This window comes from Lepidochelys kempii, chromosome 20 (assembly GCF_965140265.1).
Source record: "Lepidochelys kempii isolate rLepKem1 chromosome 20, rLepKem1.hap2, whole genome shotgun sequence".
NCBI classification, from domain to species: domain Eukaryota; kingdom Metazoa; phylum Chordata; order Testudines; family Cheloniidae; genus Lepidochelys; species Lepidochelys kempii.
In genome coordinates, this window is record NC_133275.1 from 25468682 (window position 1) to 25486905 (window position 18224).

The window sequence follows — 18224 nt, forward strand, 5'->3', positions numbered from 1 at the left end:
CTGTCGGCATTAAGTCTTTCCTGACAAGTACATCTGATAATCATGCATCATATTAATTCACCTGTCATAGCAGTAAGTGAACATCGCTGTTCAGGAGATCTGCCTCCTTCCTAAACAGCCATTACCCGGAGACATGGCTCCCCGGCTTGACAGCGCTGCGCAGAGATTGCGGGGAGGACTTGGGCAGGGTTATTTCTGCATGGATTGCTGTACGCACACACCATGAGTGTGCACAAACACACCCCAGCACCAGCAACCCAGTCCCTCCCTGCCTTTCCCTGCCCGACACAACTCATCACAACTGGGTGGAGAGAGGACAGGGAGGAGGAGTAACTTGGTGGGAGGCTGCTGCAGGAAGCCGCTTGCCCTTGGTTGCTGTGTAACGGTCCTTCAATTGCAGGCGTAGCTTTTAATTATTTCTCTACCGTGGCAGCAGCCAGAGGCTTCAGCCCAGCAGTGCCGGGTGCTCGACGATCACAGGACAAGTAGCCTGCTTTGAGTTGAAGTAGGTGCGTCCGCACAGGGGGTTGGTGCTGTGTTTGTGTGGGCTGGGCCTTGCCCGCACAGCTGTGACCCCCTCCTCTGGGAGCAAACGCTGATTCCAGGCAGAATTGCACAATGCGGTGCCTGACTCTGGCCCCATCTGTTTGCAGGTGCTGATGGTGCAGCCAGATGTGAGGTGACGCCCCAGGGGAAGGGGCTATAGATAGGAGAAGGGCTGGTGGGGTGGAGAACAGAAGCGCTCTGGGTTTGAAATCTCACTTTTCCCCCAAAGGTTCATTGTGAAATCCACCCCGTCCTTGTTCGTGTGCTGAAACCGCAGCCCCACCCTTGTGACCATTCAGACGGCAGCTTGAAGCGAAGAGACCCCCGGAGAGACTTAATCTCCTTCGCTTGTTTCTGCAGCAGCCCCTGGCTGGAGAAGGGGACAGGCAGGGTTAGAGTTCAAAGCCCGTTCCCTGATGGTCGCACCTCGAAACCCCAGCTGAGATTGGGGCCCCGTCGGGCCGGGCGCTGCACGGACAGGGGGACAGACAGCCCCTGCCCCCACAAGCTCACAGACGAAGCAGAGAGGGCTCTGCCCCACTTGAACCCGGATCTCCTGTGCCCCAGCCTAGTGCTTTAACTGTCCAGCCTCCTGGCAGCTCTCATGGGAGGTTTGCCCTGACATCAGCCCAGCAGTGACGCTGCCAGGGGCCAGGAAAGCGGTGATTTACATCGGTCAGACTTAGCCCGGGGCTGAACTCCACTGATGCCCGACGTCGAGTGGGGAAAGCGGGGCTCGTTCCCAGCCTGGACGAGGTCTCAGAGGCGTCGTTTCCCATGTGCTGCCGACAGAGGCAGGCCTGGGCTGGAGGAATAGGGTAGTCGCTCTGCTCCTGTCTTCGGGCGTTTGCTCCCCCTGCGATGACTCCGGGGTGCAATATCATCAGGGAGCGTGTTACCCCACTGCCTGCTAATTTCTACCCACTGGGCTGGAGATTTGAGAGCAGTTTTATCCTGCGCCGTGTCCAATCAGTCCCTTCCCATGTGAAACACGATGTTAAAACCACTGTGCGCCGAGCAAAGTATCGTCCCCGGCTCATTACAGGCACCAGGTCATTTGTCTCTGCCCGGCCCAGTGCAGTGGCAGCCAAGAGAGATGAGTTTGCTGTTGATTTTCATAAGTAATCATGATGAATTGCCCAGGAAATGTTAAACGACCCAGCGCAGAAATGCCGGCTTATGGCCTGAATGAATCAGGCAGGCGGGGAAGGAAGGGGCATCTCCTGGCATGCACGCTGCCACAGGGAGTAGCCCCTGCCAGCCCAGCGGGGCCTGGTCAGCGGCTCAGTTGCAGCCATCAGCAAAGAAAAGACGCTGGGATTGGCCGGGAACCCTGAACAGGGAGATCGGGGCGGGGGAGAGGCAGCCTCATGGGAGCCTCGAGACGGGAGCAGAGATTTGCCAGATCGGCTCAGAGCAGGGGCCATCCAGCCTAGTCTGTGCTCTCCGGCTGCCGAGGAAAGTGCCTGGGGTAACCTGGGCCTGGTGGAAGTTCCCCCCTAGTCTAGTGGTTAGGGGTCAGCCTGCACCCCAGAGCAGCAGCCCAGCCAGGACTCCTGTGTGTCCTGTCGTTTTAACGCTCACTGGGGTAACTCTGGATATTCTCCTTCCTACGAAACTCCTCGTCTCTGCTGGTGCCCGCTGAGCAGGGACCAGTGTCGGAGGCCCTTCCTGCGGGCTGCCCAGTCCTCCACTCAGCATGGGGAGGTTCTGGTCTCTCCCTGGGGAACGGGGAATATTTTTGCATGTGCCTAAGGGATTAAGGAGCCTGATTGAATGGGATTTAGGTGCCAAAGGTGCTTTGGAAAATTCTGCCTAGTGAGAGCCTCCGATGTCGTTCTGAGCAGGGGACATGGGGCTGGTCTGAGGCTGTAGCTCGCACTCCCACAGAGCTACCCTCTGGCCCCTGTGCCAGGTGCTTTCGCCTTGATTTCACTGCACGGGAAGGATTCTTACCCCTTTTTCCGACGAGGGGACTGAGGCACAGAGCTATTAAATGATTTGCTCGAGGTCACACAGGGAATCAGCAGCAGAGCCAGGAACTGAACCATCTCCCTGGTCCCAGACGCCTGCCTGACCCCCAGGGCGGACTGCTGGGACACGCTGTGACTAGGCAGGGCAGCTGAGCCAGGCCATATGTGTGACCTGGGGAGGACTCCACCTTGACGGGCGAGAGCGTGACGGACGGGCGAGAGCATGAAGGACAGGCGCGCCGGGCGTGCAGACAGCCCCCGAGGGCCCGGGCGCAAGGCCTGCAGCAGTGCTGGGTGGGGCAGAAGCGTTGTCCTGACCAACGTGATGGGGGACCCGATCGCTCACTGCTGCAGGAGAGTCTGGTGTGTCTGTGCCTAGCAATCGGGGGAGGTTGGGGGACAGGGAGTGTGGAGGTGGGGGGTGAATGAGGGAAATCGGAGTGTGGGGGGGGGGAGCTGCGTTTTCATGATCCTGTTCACACCACCTGGCTCCCTGTTGTGGGCGTCTCGCAGTGAGTGCGTGGCAGCAGGGGTCTGGTCACCCCGCTCGGCCTGTGGGCAGCACCCCCAGCCGATATAATGCAATAGGATGGGCCCCATAGGGCAGAAATTCACACCCGGGGCAGGGTCCAGCACAAAGCCTCAGCCCACCCAGCCCTTCACCCATGGGCAGGGGCTAGGCCCCACTTCAGCCCTGCTGCAGCTCGTGCTGGGCCCTTCCCAGGGGTGAGGGGCCTTGGGGCGCCAGGCCCTGGACTCACCCTCCCGGAGCAGAGGCTGAAACAGCTGATTGGTCCCCTGCCTCCTCCTAGAAGGCTCCGTCCTAATTGCCATTCCCTCGTCAGTCCTTTCTCACTGCTTGTGGCCTCCACGCAGGCAGGGAAGAGTTTGCCCAGGCTCCGGGGTGGCGTCTGTTCACCTCTCCGCCGGTCTGTGACGAGCAGGGCTCTTTGTCACTTCAGTCCTGGCGGACTCGTCAAGTAGGTCCAAAGGGACCTGAAATTAGAGGAAATAAATTAGCAATTGTTCGTGTAGCTTTTCTCCCCTGCGGGGAGAGTCACCTCAGCACAGGGAATTACCGAAACGTCAGTCCCATGACGGTTAGATAAAAGGGTCTGAGTTTTGCAGTTTGATAGAGGGCTCGCTCAGTGCCTCTCCCCCGAAGGCACCGCATGTCATTCATGTGTCAGCACGAGACACGGACGGTTCGGGGCGGTGGGGAAATTGTCTCGTTCCTCTACCAGGTGCAGACGGTCGCCACCAGGGAAACACAGGGCCAGATTCCCTTCGAGTCAGTGCAGTTACACCAGTCTGGAAACTGGCCGAGAAACACATCCCTGAGGTGGTGTTAGCAGCAGCCCTGTGGTCCCACTGGGGTCCCCTGGTGCCAGGCTCTGCACGAACTCCAAAAGAGCCCTGGCCCCCAGGGAGTTTGCGACCTACGTGGACAAGGCAGAATGATCATCCGTGCGGTACAGGTGGAGAACCGAGAGCTGCAGCGACTCGCCCAGGTCGTGCGGGGGGGAGTCCCCACAATTGAGCAAAGGGAAGAAAACCGCACACAGACTCTGCTCTGGAAGGTGCGACCCAAACAGTCAGCAAGCCATGCAGCACAGAGTTCCCAGGCTTCTCCTGTAGCTCCCGTCCGGCGTCGTGGGCAGGAGCGTGCATCGAAGGAGGGTGATCTTCACCCCTTGTGCTGCGCTGCTGAACCGGGGCCACCTGCTCCCGGAACCTGCCGCAGTGTGTGGGGGGTGCATGGCCCCTTGAGGGCCTTTGCAGCCCTGCGTGTCTGTGACTGTAGGTGCTGCCGGAGCTACCCACCCAAAAGCCCCAGGCACCGCGGGAGCGCGACTCTTCTTAGCACTGCACGGACGCCGTACCTGCGTCTGTCACGTACTGGCAAAGGGCAGCGTTCCTTTACTTCACAACGACAGCTGTCTGCCCAGCCCCGGCAAGGAGAAAGGGAGCTCACAGCCAGCCTTGAGAGATTCCAGGCATAAGGCTGTTTTCTGTCTGCCCCAGTGACTTTATGCAAAGGCAGGTGGGATAGAGCAACTTCACCTAACTGCTCTTCCATGAGGAATTCCAAGCCGTGAATTCTCCAGGACTTCCTGGAGTACAGGACAACTTTCGGCTGCCTTCTCGGAGCCGGCTGGCAGCAGAGCAGCAGCAGAAGCATCGTAGGGAAAGTCGTTGTTCAGCTTGTGGGGGGCTTTGGCCAGCCGTTAATGCGGAGTCATCGGGATGAAGGACAGATCCATGTTTCATATTAAAAACCATCCGTTATATTCCCCTCCCAGCCCCTGCTCCTTGATTTGGCAAAAAAAATTGGGCGAATCTGGGGAGGAACGCCCAGAAACGTGGCCCAGGCGAATCTGGGGAGGAATGCCGGGAAACGTGGCCCAGGCACGGGCGAATCTGGGGAGGAACGCCCGGAAACGTGGCGTGGGCGAATCTGGGGAGGAATGCCCGGAAACGTGGCCCGGGCGCGGGCGAATCTGGGGAGGAACGTCCAGAAATGTGGCCCGGGCGCGGGTGAATCTGGGGAGGAACACCCGGAAACATGGCGCGGGCGAATCTGGGGAGGAACGTCCAGAAACGTGGCCCGGGCAAATCTGGGGAGGAACGCCCAGAAACGTGGCCCGGGCGCGGGCGAATCTGGGGAGGAACACCCGGAAATGTGGCGTGGGCAAATCTGGGGAGGAACACCCGGAAACATGGCCCGGGCGCGGGCGAATCTGGGGAGGAACGCCTGGAAACGTGGCCGTAGAGGCTTGAAACGAAGTGGCGAGTGTGCCGAACCCCAGTGGTGTTTATAAAATCTCTTGGCTTTTGAGCCAATCTCATGATCGGGGGGGAGCTGGCTCACAGCTTTTGAGCGCTTGGCGTCGGCAGCCCTGCTCCGAGCTGGGCATGCTGGGCTTGAAACACGGGTATCCGCCCTTCCTGCTGCCTCGGTAAGGAGCCTGCCTCTGGCATAGTGCTAAAGGCCCTGCTGCTTGGGGAGCTACTGCGTCGGCCCCAGCCCGCGTTGGGGAGCCGCAGCACGCCGGGACGCGCAGCTGAGGGGCGTCCGCCTGGGGGGGTGGCCGGACCGAGAGAGCCGCAGGGGCCAGCCCTGTGCACGCGGCAGCAGTCGGGGGCTTTGCTGATCCATAACTGGAATCCCGCTGTTCACAGAGCCGCCCCTGTTTTTAGCTGCTGCTGCTGCTCCGGGACGCGCTGCCCTCGCGCAACGAGTTGAGGCGTGACCTATTCTGTCCTCTCCCGTTCAGTGCAGCTCTGTTGCCCATTCAGCACCTCTCCGTCCCGTGCCCTGGCTTGGGGGTTCCCCCCAGACGTTTGCTGTGGAATACAGGCCGTGCTTCTTCACAAGGGCGCGTCCTCCGGTAGGTGGGCTGGCCGGTCCCCCACCCCCAGCTCGTCCTCCAGGGGCCTGCGAAAGGCCTGGGTTGGGGGCGAAGGAGCAGAGGGACGGAAGCTGCGGCACTTAGCGGGGCGGGGGGCTGGGACGTACAAAGTAGGTCAGGCCCCCATTAGCAGCTCTCTCAGAGCTGGCCTGGAAGGAGAGCTCCAGCCCCGCTTGTGTCCCACTTGTCGGCATTTGTTAGAAAATGATAATCCGTCCTGGCCAAATGGGAGCCAGTCCCGGGGACGGGAAAGCGATAATCCGCCCCGGAGTCCCGGCTGAATGGGAGCCAGTCCTGGGGATGGGAAAGCGATAATCTGCCCCGGCGTCCCGGCCGAATGGGAACCGGTCCCAGGGACGGGAAAGTGATAATCTACCCCGGAGTCCTGGCCGAATGGGAACCAGTCCCAGGGACGGGAAAGTGATAATCCGCCCCGGCGTCCCGGCCGAATGGGAGCCTGGTCCTAGGGACGGGAAAGCGATAATCCGTCCCGGCCGAATGGGAGCTGGTCCTGGGGACGGGAAAGCGATAATCCGCCCCGGAGTCCCGGCTGAATGGGAGCCAGTCCTGGGGATGGGAAAGCGATAATCTGCCCCGGCGTCCCGGCCGAATGGGAACTGGTCCCAGGGACGGGAAAGTGATAATCTACCCCGGAGTCCTGGCCGAATGGGAACCAGTCCCAGGGACGGGAAAGCGATAATCCGTCCCGGCCGAATGGGAGCCAGTCCCAGGGACGGGAAAGCGATAATCCGCCCTGGCGTCCCGGCCGAGTGGGAACCGGTCCCGGGGATGGGAAAGTGATAATCCGCCCCAGCTGAGTGGGAACAGGTCTTGGGAACAGGAAAGCGATAATCCATCCAAGCTGAATGGGAACCGGGTCCCAAGCACAGGAATAGAGGTGGGAATGTTTAAAACACAGAGGGGGCATTGCGTGGGTCTGGTCCTGCCAATGAGCTAAACCATGGTGTTTGCAGCCTCGGTGTTGTGGGTACTTATCAGGCCCCGTGACTGCCGGATCTGAGCACCTCACACCCGTGTAATGTGTTTCTCTGCACTGTCAGCGAAGATGTGTGATATCTCTCACAGGCAGGAGCAGAGAAAGGCAAGTGGCTTTCCCAAAGCCACGCGGGGTTGGTGGTGGAGTAGGGTATAGCCCAGGTCTCCCCAGTTCTAGGCTGCTGGAAGCTCTGGAAGGGGGGTGCTGGTCCTGTGATGCTGCATAGCATTTGCCCCAATCTCTTGGGGTGGTTTTGGGGCAGAAAAAGGCTTTTAGGACAAAGTATAAATTCTGACCAAAATATGATGCTCTTTGCTTTTTTTCAATACTAGGTAAAAGCAAAGTGAAAACTTTCCTTTTCTCTTGTTTCAAATCAAATAGTTAGTTTTTGAAAACCGGAAAAGTTTCATTTTTCATTTTGTTTTTTTGTTTTTCTCCCTTTTCTTTCTTTCCCTTTTGTCCCCCCCCGGAGATGCAAAAAACCAAACCAAAACAACTGTTCAGCCCTCGATGCTAAACCAGCATTTATTTGAAAAATTGAAATGTTCCATGAAAAACTTTAAAGCAAATGAATTTATTCTTTGTTTAGAACTTTGGGTGGCAAATAACGCCCGTCCTTCACCCAGCCCAAGACTGGGCCCCCCCCCCAAAGATTGAGTAACAGAGCATAGTGCAGCACCGGTGTTTGGAGAGCCAAAGGGCCTGGTGGGAACTACGATAAAGGCCGCAGAGTCAGTGCCATGGGGCCGTCGCTCCCTGTTCCTGTCCTTCGGCCCTGGGCCAAACCTCGCAGGAGTCCGGGCAAAGGCTCCCACTGGCTTCCTGGCCGCTGTGAGGAGAAGGAGCTGGATCAGGATGCAGGCAACCTGGGTTTGATTCGTGGCTGGGACTTTTTGCATCTCTTTGAGCCCCTTCTGTAAAATGGGGAACTGATCCTTCCCTTGGCTAGTCCGGCTTCTCCTCTTGCTCTGTGTGAGCCCATCATCGCGTGGTCCCCGGCCTCGCGTGGTCCCTGTACGATATTTGTAGCCTGCTCCATGGATGTTATCCCACCGTTGGCTCCTGCGTGACGTTCCTGTTTATTGTACAGCACCGAGAGTGGGCGGGTACACACATCACAGATCTCTTTGCACTTGCACTGTGTCTGGGCCGGGCTCTCCGTGCGCTTGGCCCTGCAGGAGCAACCGGTGTTAATTTGCACCTTGCTCCTTGCCCGGAAAGGGAGGATGGAGGCGTGTGGGTCTGACACACAGAGTAAAACAATACATTGGCAGAGGTGGGAGGGATTTAAAAGGTTCCCAGTGAAGAATCCAGCTCACCTGAGAATTCTGTCAGAAGCTGAGCCCCTAACTCTATCTCTGCCCCCCCCCCCTTCTCTGCTGTCTGAGCCTCACCACCTCTACCGTATTGACCCTGACATCCCTGGGGCAGGGCAGGGCTGGTATCCGCAGAGGCACAGAGAGATGGATTGACTAGGAAGTCTGTGTTGCGGCCAGGGGATTTATGATGCATTAGGTTGCCAACCACACCTCTGTTGCCCACACCTTCTCTTAGCATAACTCTACCCTCCCCTTCTTCCTCCTCCCTGCTGCCAGTCCCTGCGTCAACCCTCAGCTCCACTTTGGATCAGTGATGTGTCTTAGCGTGACGTCAAAGACCACAAGGTGTCCATGGAGTGCCGGGATCCAAGGTGCTGGATGCCAGCTCTAGCCAAAAGCCTACAGTTGTGGGACAGACTCCATGAGAGCTTTGCCCATACGTCACCCCTAGGATTAGGGACTTGCGGATAGCAAGTATCTGGTGATGTTTCCAGTTCCATGCGCAGGGCCGGGCAGACAGGCGGAGCTGCAGGGTCTTAATATGCGGGTGAGGCGATGGTGTAGGGAGAAGGGGTTTAGGTTTATTCGGAACTGGGGACTCTTTTGGCAAAGGAGGAGCCTCCAAAGGCACAATGGGCTCCACCTAAACCAAACCAGAACCAGCTGGATGGCCTGGAAAATTAAAAAGGCCCAAGAGGAGTTTTTGACCGAAGGGCTAGGGGAAAGCCGACAGGCACAGGGGCGCAGAGACAGAGCCATCCCAGAGGGGAGGATTTACTGAAGGGGCTTCTCTATTTCCTAGTAACGAGGAGAGGATAGAAGTCGATAGAGGACTGGTAGGAACTGAAGAGAAACAGTCGAACGAAAACCAGTCCCAGTCCGATACATCCCGTGAAGGCAGATACCGGAATATTGACACATTTTATAGACGCTTGTGTACAAATGCTAGGAGTCCCCAAGCTGGGTGACCCCAAGTGCCTGCTACTAATTGAGGATCCTGATATAACAGGCGTCACCGACACTTGGTGGGACAGTGATAATCAGTGGGGCACGGGAGTGCCAGGGTACCAAACGTGCAGGAACGACGGAGGAGGTTGTGCTGGTGGGGATGGGGCACTGGGTGCAAGCGAAAGCATAGAGTGAAATGTAGCAAAAATCTTAAATGAATCTAACGGTACCATAGAAAATTGCCTGCTTGAAAAGTAAGAGTCTAGCAGTAGGAATGTACTACCGACCCCCTGACCAGCATGGCCACGGTGATTGTGAAATACCCAGGGAGAGTAGAGAGGCTACAGAAATAGAAAACTCAGTAATAATGAGGGATTTCAGCTATCCCCATATGGACTGGGAACGTCCCCTCAGGATGGGATACAGAGGTAAAATTTCTAGACCCCATTAATGGCTGTTTCTTGGAGCAGCTCGTCCTGGAACCCACCAGAGGAGGGGCAATTCTTGATTTAGTCCTAAGTGGCGCACAGGATCTGATCCAAGAGGTAAACGTAGCTGAACGGCTCAGTCGTAGCAACCATGGTGTAATTAAATGTAACATCCCTTGTACTCGGGGAAATACCAAGGAAGCCCACCACAGTAGCGTTTAACTTCAAAAAGGGGAACTACACAAAAATGAAGAAGCTAGTTAAAGGGAAATTAAAAGGAACAGTCCCAAGAGTGAAATTCTTGAAAGCTGAATGGAAACATCTTAAAAACACCATAATAGAGGCTCAAACTAAATGCATATTCCAAATTAAAAAGAAAAGACCAAAAAATGCCACCATGGCTGAACAACACAGTAGGAGAGGCAGTTAGAGGCAAAAAGGCATCCTGTAAAAACTGTAAGTCAAATTGAAAATAGAAAGGACCATGAACTCAGGCAAGTCAAGTGTAAAAGTATAATCAAGACAGGCCAAAAAAGAATTTGAAGGGCAACTTGTTAAGTGCATCAGCAGCAGGAAGCTGCCAAACAATCGGTGAGGCCCCTGGACAATCGAGGTGCTAAAGGAGCCCTCAAGGAAGACCAGGGCTGTTGCAGAGAAGCTACATGAATTCTTTGCATCAGGATTCACTGCAGAAGATTGATGGGAGGGAGACTCTCACATCTGAGCCATTCTGTTTAGGTCACAGATCTGAGGAACTGTCCCAGACTGAGGTGTCAGTAAAGGAGATTTTAGAACAACCTGAAGTAGGAAGTCATGAGGAACAGATGGTATTTAAGCCAGAGTTCTGACTAGATACCTCCTGAGGTCCCTTCCAACCCTGATGTTTTCTGATTCTGTGAACTCAGATCTGAGACTGCAGAAGTACTGACAGTAACGTGTAACCTCTCGCTTAAACAGCCTCTGCTCCCGATGACGGGAGACGAGCTAAGGTAACACTGGTTTTTACACAGGCTCCAGAGGGGATCCTGGCAATCCCAGGCCAGGGAGCATGACTTCAGTACCAGGCCAATCAATTGACACTGTAGTGAAGGTCAGAGTGATCAGCGGCGTAGGTAGCCACAGGGTGGTGGGGAAGAGTCGCCCCGGCTTTTGTAAAAGGGAAATCGCGCCTCACCGATCTATTCGAATTCTCTGAGGGGGTCACCAAAGGGGTGGCCCAGGGGGATCCAATGCACAGAGTATCCTTGGACTTCAAGGGAGCCTTTGACAAGGTCCCTCCCCAAAGGCTCTGAAGCCAAGTAGCAGCCATGGGATAAGTCAGGCCGATGAGTCTCCTCCCTCTCTGTTGCAGACTCTCTTCCAAAGCCCCGATGATGGTTGGCAAGTTTACACCTCCGCTCAAGCCCCCGATGGCAAATGCCTCTGCACAGCGGTCATCCCAGTGCAGGGCACCTGCTCCCGAGACCTGCGCAGCCGGCAGCTCCGGCAGCTGATGGAAAAGGTAAGAGACTCGGCTTTGCTCCTGCACGCAGACCTGGGGTTACACTGCCTCTGGACGGACTGGCTGTCCGAGTTCCCCGGCCTTCAGGGTGGTGTTGAGCCTGTCCCAGCTGCTCCTTGCAGCCGTGTGCCGCGGCGCGCCTCCTCCCCTCTGCACCAATAGGAATGGGTGTGGAGCAGCGGCTTGGTCTTTCTCTGTCCTGGGAAATGCTCATGTCCCTGGAAGTCCTTAGCACCCACTTCCCCAACACCTGATTGCAATGGTTTTTCTCCAGCCCCGTGCAGATGTTGGCAGCAGGCTGCTTTGAGCTGAAAGCCCAGTGCAGCCACGGACGGAGAGGGTGGTGGGGGAAGCCAGGCAGGAGTTCCCTTCCCTCCGCTAATGACATTCAAATGGGGTCTGTGTTGCTCCTAATGGAGGGTGAGCAGCAAATCCATCCTAGCTGATTTGAATGCAATTAATCCCGTCGCTTCCTGCCAAGGAAGCCAACTTGTTATTGACTCTGAACCTGCAAATAAGGTATTTATTAGTCCGATCAGGGAGGGGCGAGTCCCCGGATTTATGGCTGTGCCTGGAGCTACTGATGTCAGCACCAGTGCAGGGGAGCAGCTGGCGGGGAGCAGAGGGGTGGGTGGCGCTTGGGGTGGGCGTAAGCCCCTCTGTCAGCGTGATGTGGTGAAACAGTGGGGAGCGGCCTCCTCCCCACTAGAGCCAGGTCTGGTGGGGGTGAGAAGCAGCCCCCCGCAGAGTGCAGGTAAAGGCCCATGCCCCACTTAGCCCCAGGGGCCAGATATTCACCCTTGTGACTGCTGTTGCAGTCGCGGCTGGTGGGGCCAGTCAGCAATCAGGGCCCTGTGGTGCTGGGCGTTGGGCAGACCCAGAGCGAGAGACAGCCCCTGCTCACAGGGTGAGCGAGCTCCCGCCGAATCCTGGAAATGTGGGGCTGGGAGGGACCTCGAGAAGTCACATCCAATCCCCGGCATTGAGGCAGGACCAAGAAAACCCAGAGCTGCCCTGACACGGGTTTGTCCACCTGTAATTAAAACCCTCCAGTGACGGGGATTCCCCAGCCCTCTTGGGAACCTCTCGCAGAGCTTCACACCCTGGGGAGTTAGGCAGGTTTTCCGAATATCGAGCCTACATCTTCCTGGCTGCAGACTCTTGTCCTACCTCCAGTGGCCATGGAGAAATATTGATCACTGTCCTCTCTATAAAAGCCCGTCACAGGTTTGAAGACTTGTCAGATCCCTGCTGAACCTTCTTGTCTCAAGACTAAATGTGCCCAGGGTTTTGTACCTTGTCTCATGGGTCAGGTTTTCTAAATCTTGGATCATCTTTGCTGCTAGATGCTCTGCAGTTTGTTCACAGCTTTCCTGCAGCCTGCGGCCCAGACAGGGGTGCAGGGCTCCAGCTGAGGGCAGGACAGTGACTTCCCATGCGTTGTAGACGACACGTCTGTTCATACGGCCCAGAACGACATTTGCCTTTTTTGCAACTGCATCACGTTGTTGACTCCTTCGGTGTGGGATCCACGAGAAGCCCCAGCTCTTTGCAGCAGTACTGGGCAGGCGTCCCCATGCTGTAATCGTGCATCTGATTCTTCCTTCCCAGGTGCGGTACTTTGCACTTCTCTTTATTGAATTTCACCTTGTTGAATTCAGACCAGTTCTCCAGTTCCCTCTCTACCTGCCTATACGCACCCCTCTCTCTGATCTGTCCACCTGGCCTCAGGCCCTCTGGCTAGCTGGCGATTGTCTTTGGGTGGCCCCTTCCTCACTGTAGCTGAGCACTCCTCAATGCTAAAAATGACGGCAGTGCTCTCTCTATCTCTGCCCCCCTGCCCTCCCATCTGTGGGGAAAGTGGCTATTTGCCGGCATGAGCATCTTTAGTGCCTTTACATTCTGTCTGAGATGCGGAGATGGGAATGTCCTGGTTCCCCAGAGCCATTCGAATGATGGAGAGCTGCTATCAGAGATGTAACGTGACTGCAGTGAGTTGTTACGACCACCAGCGCGGGCCATTGTGTGTCTGGGAGCATGGGAGTGACAAGGTTGGCGGGCGAAGCAGTAACACACTGTTCATCAGCCCTGCGCGCAGTGAGCCCGCCATGGTGTTATAATGGATCAACCTGACAGTCAGCTAACCCGAAGCGGTTCTCAGGCCGCAGTCCCGTCAGGCAACGCGCTCCCTCCTGGCGGCCGGGTCGGGCCTCGCAGGGAAGGGGTTGAACAAGGCAGCCACTGATTTCTATCATCTGCCTTCAAGACCGGGAATCTCAGGCAGCGACACGGACGCATCTCCAGCGAAGGGGAAGATTAGAGTCAAATCACGACTGACCATGTGCAATAAAAGAGCAGGCGATTTCCAGAGGCCTCATTGTGCGAGATGCTGGCAGACCCCGGGGCGAGATGCTCACGGGGCAGACAAAAGGTGGGAAGGGAGGCGGGCACACGTAGGGGAGGTGTCTTACCCAAGCTCGCCCAGTGGGTGGGCGTCAGAGCTGGGTGTAGAATCCAGGTTCACACCCCTACCCGCTGCACCCCACCGCCTCCCAGCGCGTGGTGACGGAATGAAGACACCCTGCCTCTGTGGCTACTCGGGGAAAAGAGAGCCTGGATCAAGCTTTCCCAGCCTGGGGCCCGGTCTCCAAAACCGATTTCAGGAGCCCCGCTGGAGCCTCAGGCTCTAAGTCCACATTCTGCCCCCTCGGTAACAGCAGCTGATTTCTGAGCACACGCAGCTCCCGTCCCTTAAGATTTGTGGGTGCTCAGCAGCTCTGATGTCACAGAGTGTGGGGGAGTCCAGGCCCTGCACCCCTCTTCCTGGGATTCACTGAGACTCTCAGCCAGCCAGTAAAACAGAAGGTTTATTGGACAACAGGAACACAGTCCACAACAGAGCTTGTGGGTACACCCAGGACCCCTCAGTCCAGTCCTTCTGGGGGAGCAGGGAGCTGAGACCCCAGCCCTGGGGTTCGCTGTGTTCCTCCACCCAGCCCCAAACTGAAACTAACCCCCCCAGCAGGCTCCCTCCTGCAGCCTCTGTTCACGTTCCCGGGCAGAGGTGTCCCCTCCCTCCCGGCAGACAAGCACAGAGCGCGGCGTCAAAGGCCAGTGCCGAGGTTCGGGAGCCCCAGGTCACGGCTGCTCTGGCTGAGTCCCTCAGAGGCATCTCAACTGCTGTTAGAGGTGGGCTGCAGTGCGGCTTGGCCCATCCCTGCCGGCTTTACTCCAAGGAGCCCAGCTGCAGCTGGCGGCGAAGACGCGGCACCGCGAGAACGTGCCCAGTGTTCTGGGCTGCAGAGTCGGGGCTCGGCCCCTGGGGCCCGAAGCAGGAATGTATTCGCCTCCCCCGCCCCAAAACACCCACTAACAATTAGCAGGGGGCTCCTTGAGCTCCTCGGGGCCCTAAGCAATTGTTTACGCTGCTTTCGCTGGGCGCTGGCTCTCTTGGGCTGGCTTGTGCCACCCGTGATGAAGCCGATGTCCCTGCATCTTTATAATTATGTAGTAAGTGTATCTCACGGCCCCCGTACTGCACCCCCGCGTGGGGGGGCAGGGGGCCATTGGGGAAGGTTACCCTAGTGCCTAGGAGCTCTAGTCATGGCCCAGGGCCCCCTGGACTTGGCCCCGAACATTATTTATTAGGTGTGCTACAGTAGCGTCTGGGAGCCCCGGGCTCAGACCACAACCCCACTGTGCTGGGCGCGGCTCAGGCACAGAACAAAGACACAGGCCTGCCCCAAAGAGCTGCCAGCCCTAGAGAAAAAGGGTGGGTGCGGACAGACTGGGGCCACAAGGACCCCGCGAGGCCGTGTTGGTTGGCGTGATGGGTGCGGACAGACGGGGGTCACAAGGACCCCGCGAGGCCAGGTTGGTCAGCATGATGGGTGCGGACAGACGGGGGTCACAAGGACCCCGCGAGGCCGGGTTGGTCGGTGTGATGGGTGCGGACAGACGGGGGTCACAAGGACCCCGCGAGGCCGGGTTGGTCGGCATGATGGGCGCGGACAGACTGGGGAGGGGGCACAAGGACCCCGCGAGGCCGGGTTGGTCGGCATGATGGGTGCGGACAGACGGGGGTCACAAGGACCCCGCGAGGCCGGGTTGGTCGGCATGATGGGTGCGGACAGACGGGGGTCACAAGGACCCCGCGAGGCCGGGTTGGTCGGTGTGATGGGTGCGGACAGACGGGGGTCACAAGGACCCCGCGAGGCCGGGTTGGTCGGCATGATGGGCGCGGACAGACTGGGGAGGGGGCACAGGACCCCGCGAGGCCGGGTTGGTCGGTGTTATGTGGAATATCTTCCCTGCTCTTTTTACATAAGAACATGAGAACGGCCAGACCGTGTCAGACCAAAAGTCCACCTAGCCCAGTGTCCTGTCTACCGACAGTGGCCAATGCCAGGTGCCCCAGAGGGAGTGACGAGAACAGGGAATCACCAAGTGATCCATCCCCTGTTGCCTATTCCCGGGGTGGCCTGGTGAAAGGTAGCATGGTATGCAGTCACACCTCTGAGTGTAGTGTAGACAAACCCAACATCTCCCTGTGCCTCAGTTTCCCTATCTGCACAGTGTGGTCAACAGCTCTGCCCTGCCTCCCGGGGGGTTGTGAGGATGAATCCACTGGAGATGGCGAGGCGTGCAGAAACACTGGTAAAAGAGGGTAAAACAGGCTGGGGGGAGTTTTGCTCCTGGCTTTATAAACATCCTTTGGGCCCCCTAGCTGGACAGCCGTTACCTCTGCAGCCGTAGGGGCCTGGCGCTTAGACGCGCTTGACATTTCATTTCCCGCTGCCTCTCGGAGGCAGCAGCTGCAGGAGCCCGGGAATGTTGGAGACGTTCATTGAGGGATGCGTCGGGGTGGGGGAGCGAAGCCCCCTATGGCTGAAGGGTTAAGAGCCTCCTGCCGTGGGGGATCGCCCGCCCACCCACCCGGTCTACGGCGATGAGCATCTGCTTCTGTCCCTGCACGTTACCAGAGACGCGGCTGGCTGCTGGGACCCAGGGCAGCGGGCAGCCGAGGGGGCGAGCTGAATCTCTCTGGGAAGCAGCAGCTCCGGCAGCCCCAGTGTCTACAGGGAAGGTGGAACGCCGCTTGCCTTCCCCCAGACCCGTAGCTAAGGAGCAATGCTCAGCCCCCGGCCTGCGCCACCAGGGGAGTCGGCAAAGGTCACCTGTCACTCAGAGAGCGGCCGCGTGCCGCACTCCGGTCCCCCCCGCGCAGGACGTGTTCCTGCTTAGCCTCCATGGACGGAAGCAGGAGCCCAGAGCCTGCGGAAGAGGCGCAGAGCCCTCCCTGTCGGTGCCGTGGGGCAGGGGGCAAAGGGGGGAGGGGGGACGGAGAAGGGCCGAGGCTGGCGGGACACGTGGTTTAATAAGGGGCCACCCTCTGCCTCCAAGCGGCTGCCCCTGCAGCCCAGCCCGGTGCTGAGCCCTGAGCATCCGCGCCCTGGCAGCGTCCTGGGCCCCTGGCACCCAGCGCTGAGCAGCTACATGGCAAGAGAGCCCCTGCCCCAAGGAGCTTCAGCCTGAAGCCCCGGGCTTCGTAGGCGGTGGAAGGCACTGCCACAGAGGGAGTCTTATCTAGGGCCGCAGCGGGGCCAGGCCGCTGGGCGCGTTGTAAGGCAGATGTGCGAAGATCTCCGAGAACCCGGTGATGCGGGACAAGGCTTTCACACGTGTGCCAGCTACCCTGGGTCCTGCTCTTGCCCATGACGCCTGGTGCTTGCCCAGAGGGAGGTGTGACGCCCCACCATGCACCCTGTCATTCTCTTGGGTGCGACGCTTGCAGGCAGGGCAGTCCGATGGGCACAGCAGAGCTGGGCTCTCCATTGACCTGCTGGGTGACCCGAGGGAAGTCACTTCTCCGCTTTGCACTTCTCTGTCCCTCGCACCCTTAGACCATCACCTCTTCAGGGCAGGGCTGGCTCTCCCTCTGGCGAGGGCTCGGAGCTCCCCTGGGGACTCTCAGACGCCCACGTAAGGCGTATAGCAATGCGGATGGGGGGGCTGCACCTGCTGCAGAGATGCCTTGCAAGTGCGCCGCATCTTGCCGTGTGCGGCTGCAGATGAGACGTTGGGTAGCGCTGGGTAGAACGTCCCGTTAACCTGATCCCTCGGCGTGAGCACCGGGGAGCCCTCTAGCCTGGAGAGTCATGTGCTGAATGTCTCGGGAGCGGGTGGCTCTGATCCCTGCTGCCAGGGTTGGGTGGGTTGCGGGGAGGGATCCTTCATGGTTTCTGGAATGGCTGCTCCCCACCATGGAGACACTGCTATCATTTTGTGCGCCATGGGCGAGGTGGAGGGAGTGCCGCACTCAGAGATGCAGGGCCCCCTTGGTCTCGCAGCCTCGGAGCTCCTCCGGACCAGTGGAGTGACGTTTCTCCAGATGACCTTGCCCAAGGTCAGAAGTGGTGCCTGCAGCCCCACCGGGGGGTGCGTCCCAGGCGCTGAGCAGGGGAACAAGCCCTGTCTGGATGGAGTCAGTGGGTTTGGTTTGGAGTGAGGAGAACAGGGCAGTTTTCTTTCCCCTGCGGGATGGGTGGGACCTGGGATGACTCCATAGTTGGGCCCTGTGCAGGGTCATGCGTGCTTCTCCCACGATGGGTGACTGGCAGGGGCCTGGGTGTGGGTATTTTTAAGCGGGTTTAAATCCTTTGTGGCTCTGGTGGAGGGCTGAGCGTTGGGCATTTGTTGCTGATTGCAGTGCAGGCTGTGATCTCGACTGGCTTTCGTGTGTCAAGCTATATTTGCTCCATGGAAAGCAGATTCTACCTGAGGGACAGGGTCAACCTTTTCCAAATGCAGGTGCCTGGCTGGACACGTGTCCCAGTTCTCTGAGCTGCCACTGCCCTCGCTGGAGGTGTGAGCACGCCGCTCCCCTGGAAACTGGGGCACGCTTACTTTAATGTGTTCATCGTCACGCAGCCATGTGTGAAAGCCTTGTCCCACATCGCCATGTGCTCGGAGATCTTAGCACATCTGCATTACAACAAACCCAGTGGCCACAGCTGCCCAGACTCCGAGAAGAGACAGGCTCCGCTCCAAAGAGGAGGAGCGCTGGCCTACGGTCACAGAGCTGGGAAAGAATCCAGGG

At 58.1% G+C, this 18224-nt stretch overlaps 1 protein-coding gene across 2 annotated transcripts in view; it reads left to right on the top strand.

Moving 5' to 3' along the window:
• The window catches only part of OLFM2 (olfactomedin 2), an 88739-nt gene that overhangs the window by 34844 nt on the left and 35671 nt on the right, over positions 1-18224 (top strand). For both annotated transcript variants that reach the window (XM_073318420.1, XM_073318419.1), the window contains exon 2: positions 10976-11125. In XM_073318420.1, the coding sequence (XP_073174521.1) occupies positions 10976-11125 (150 nt within the window). The remainder of the gene's footprint in view (positions 1-10975; positions 11126-18224) is intronic.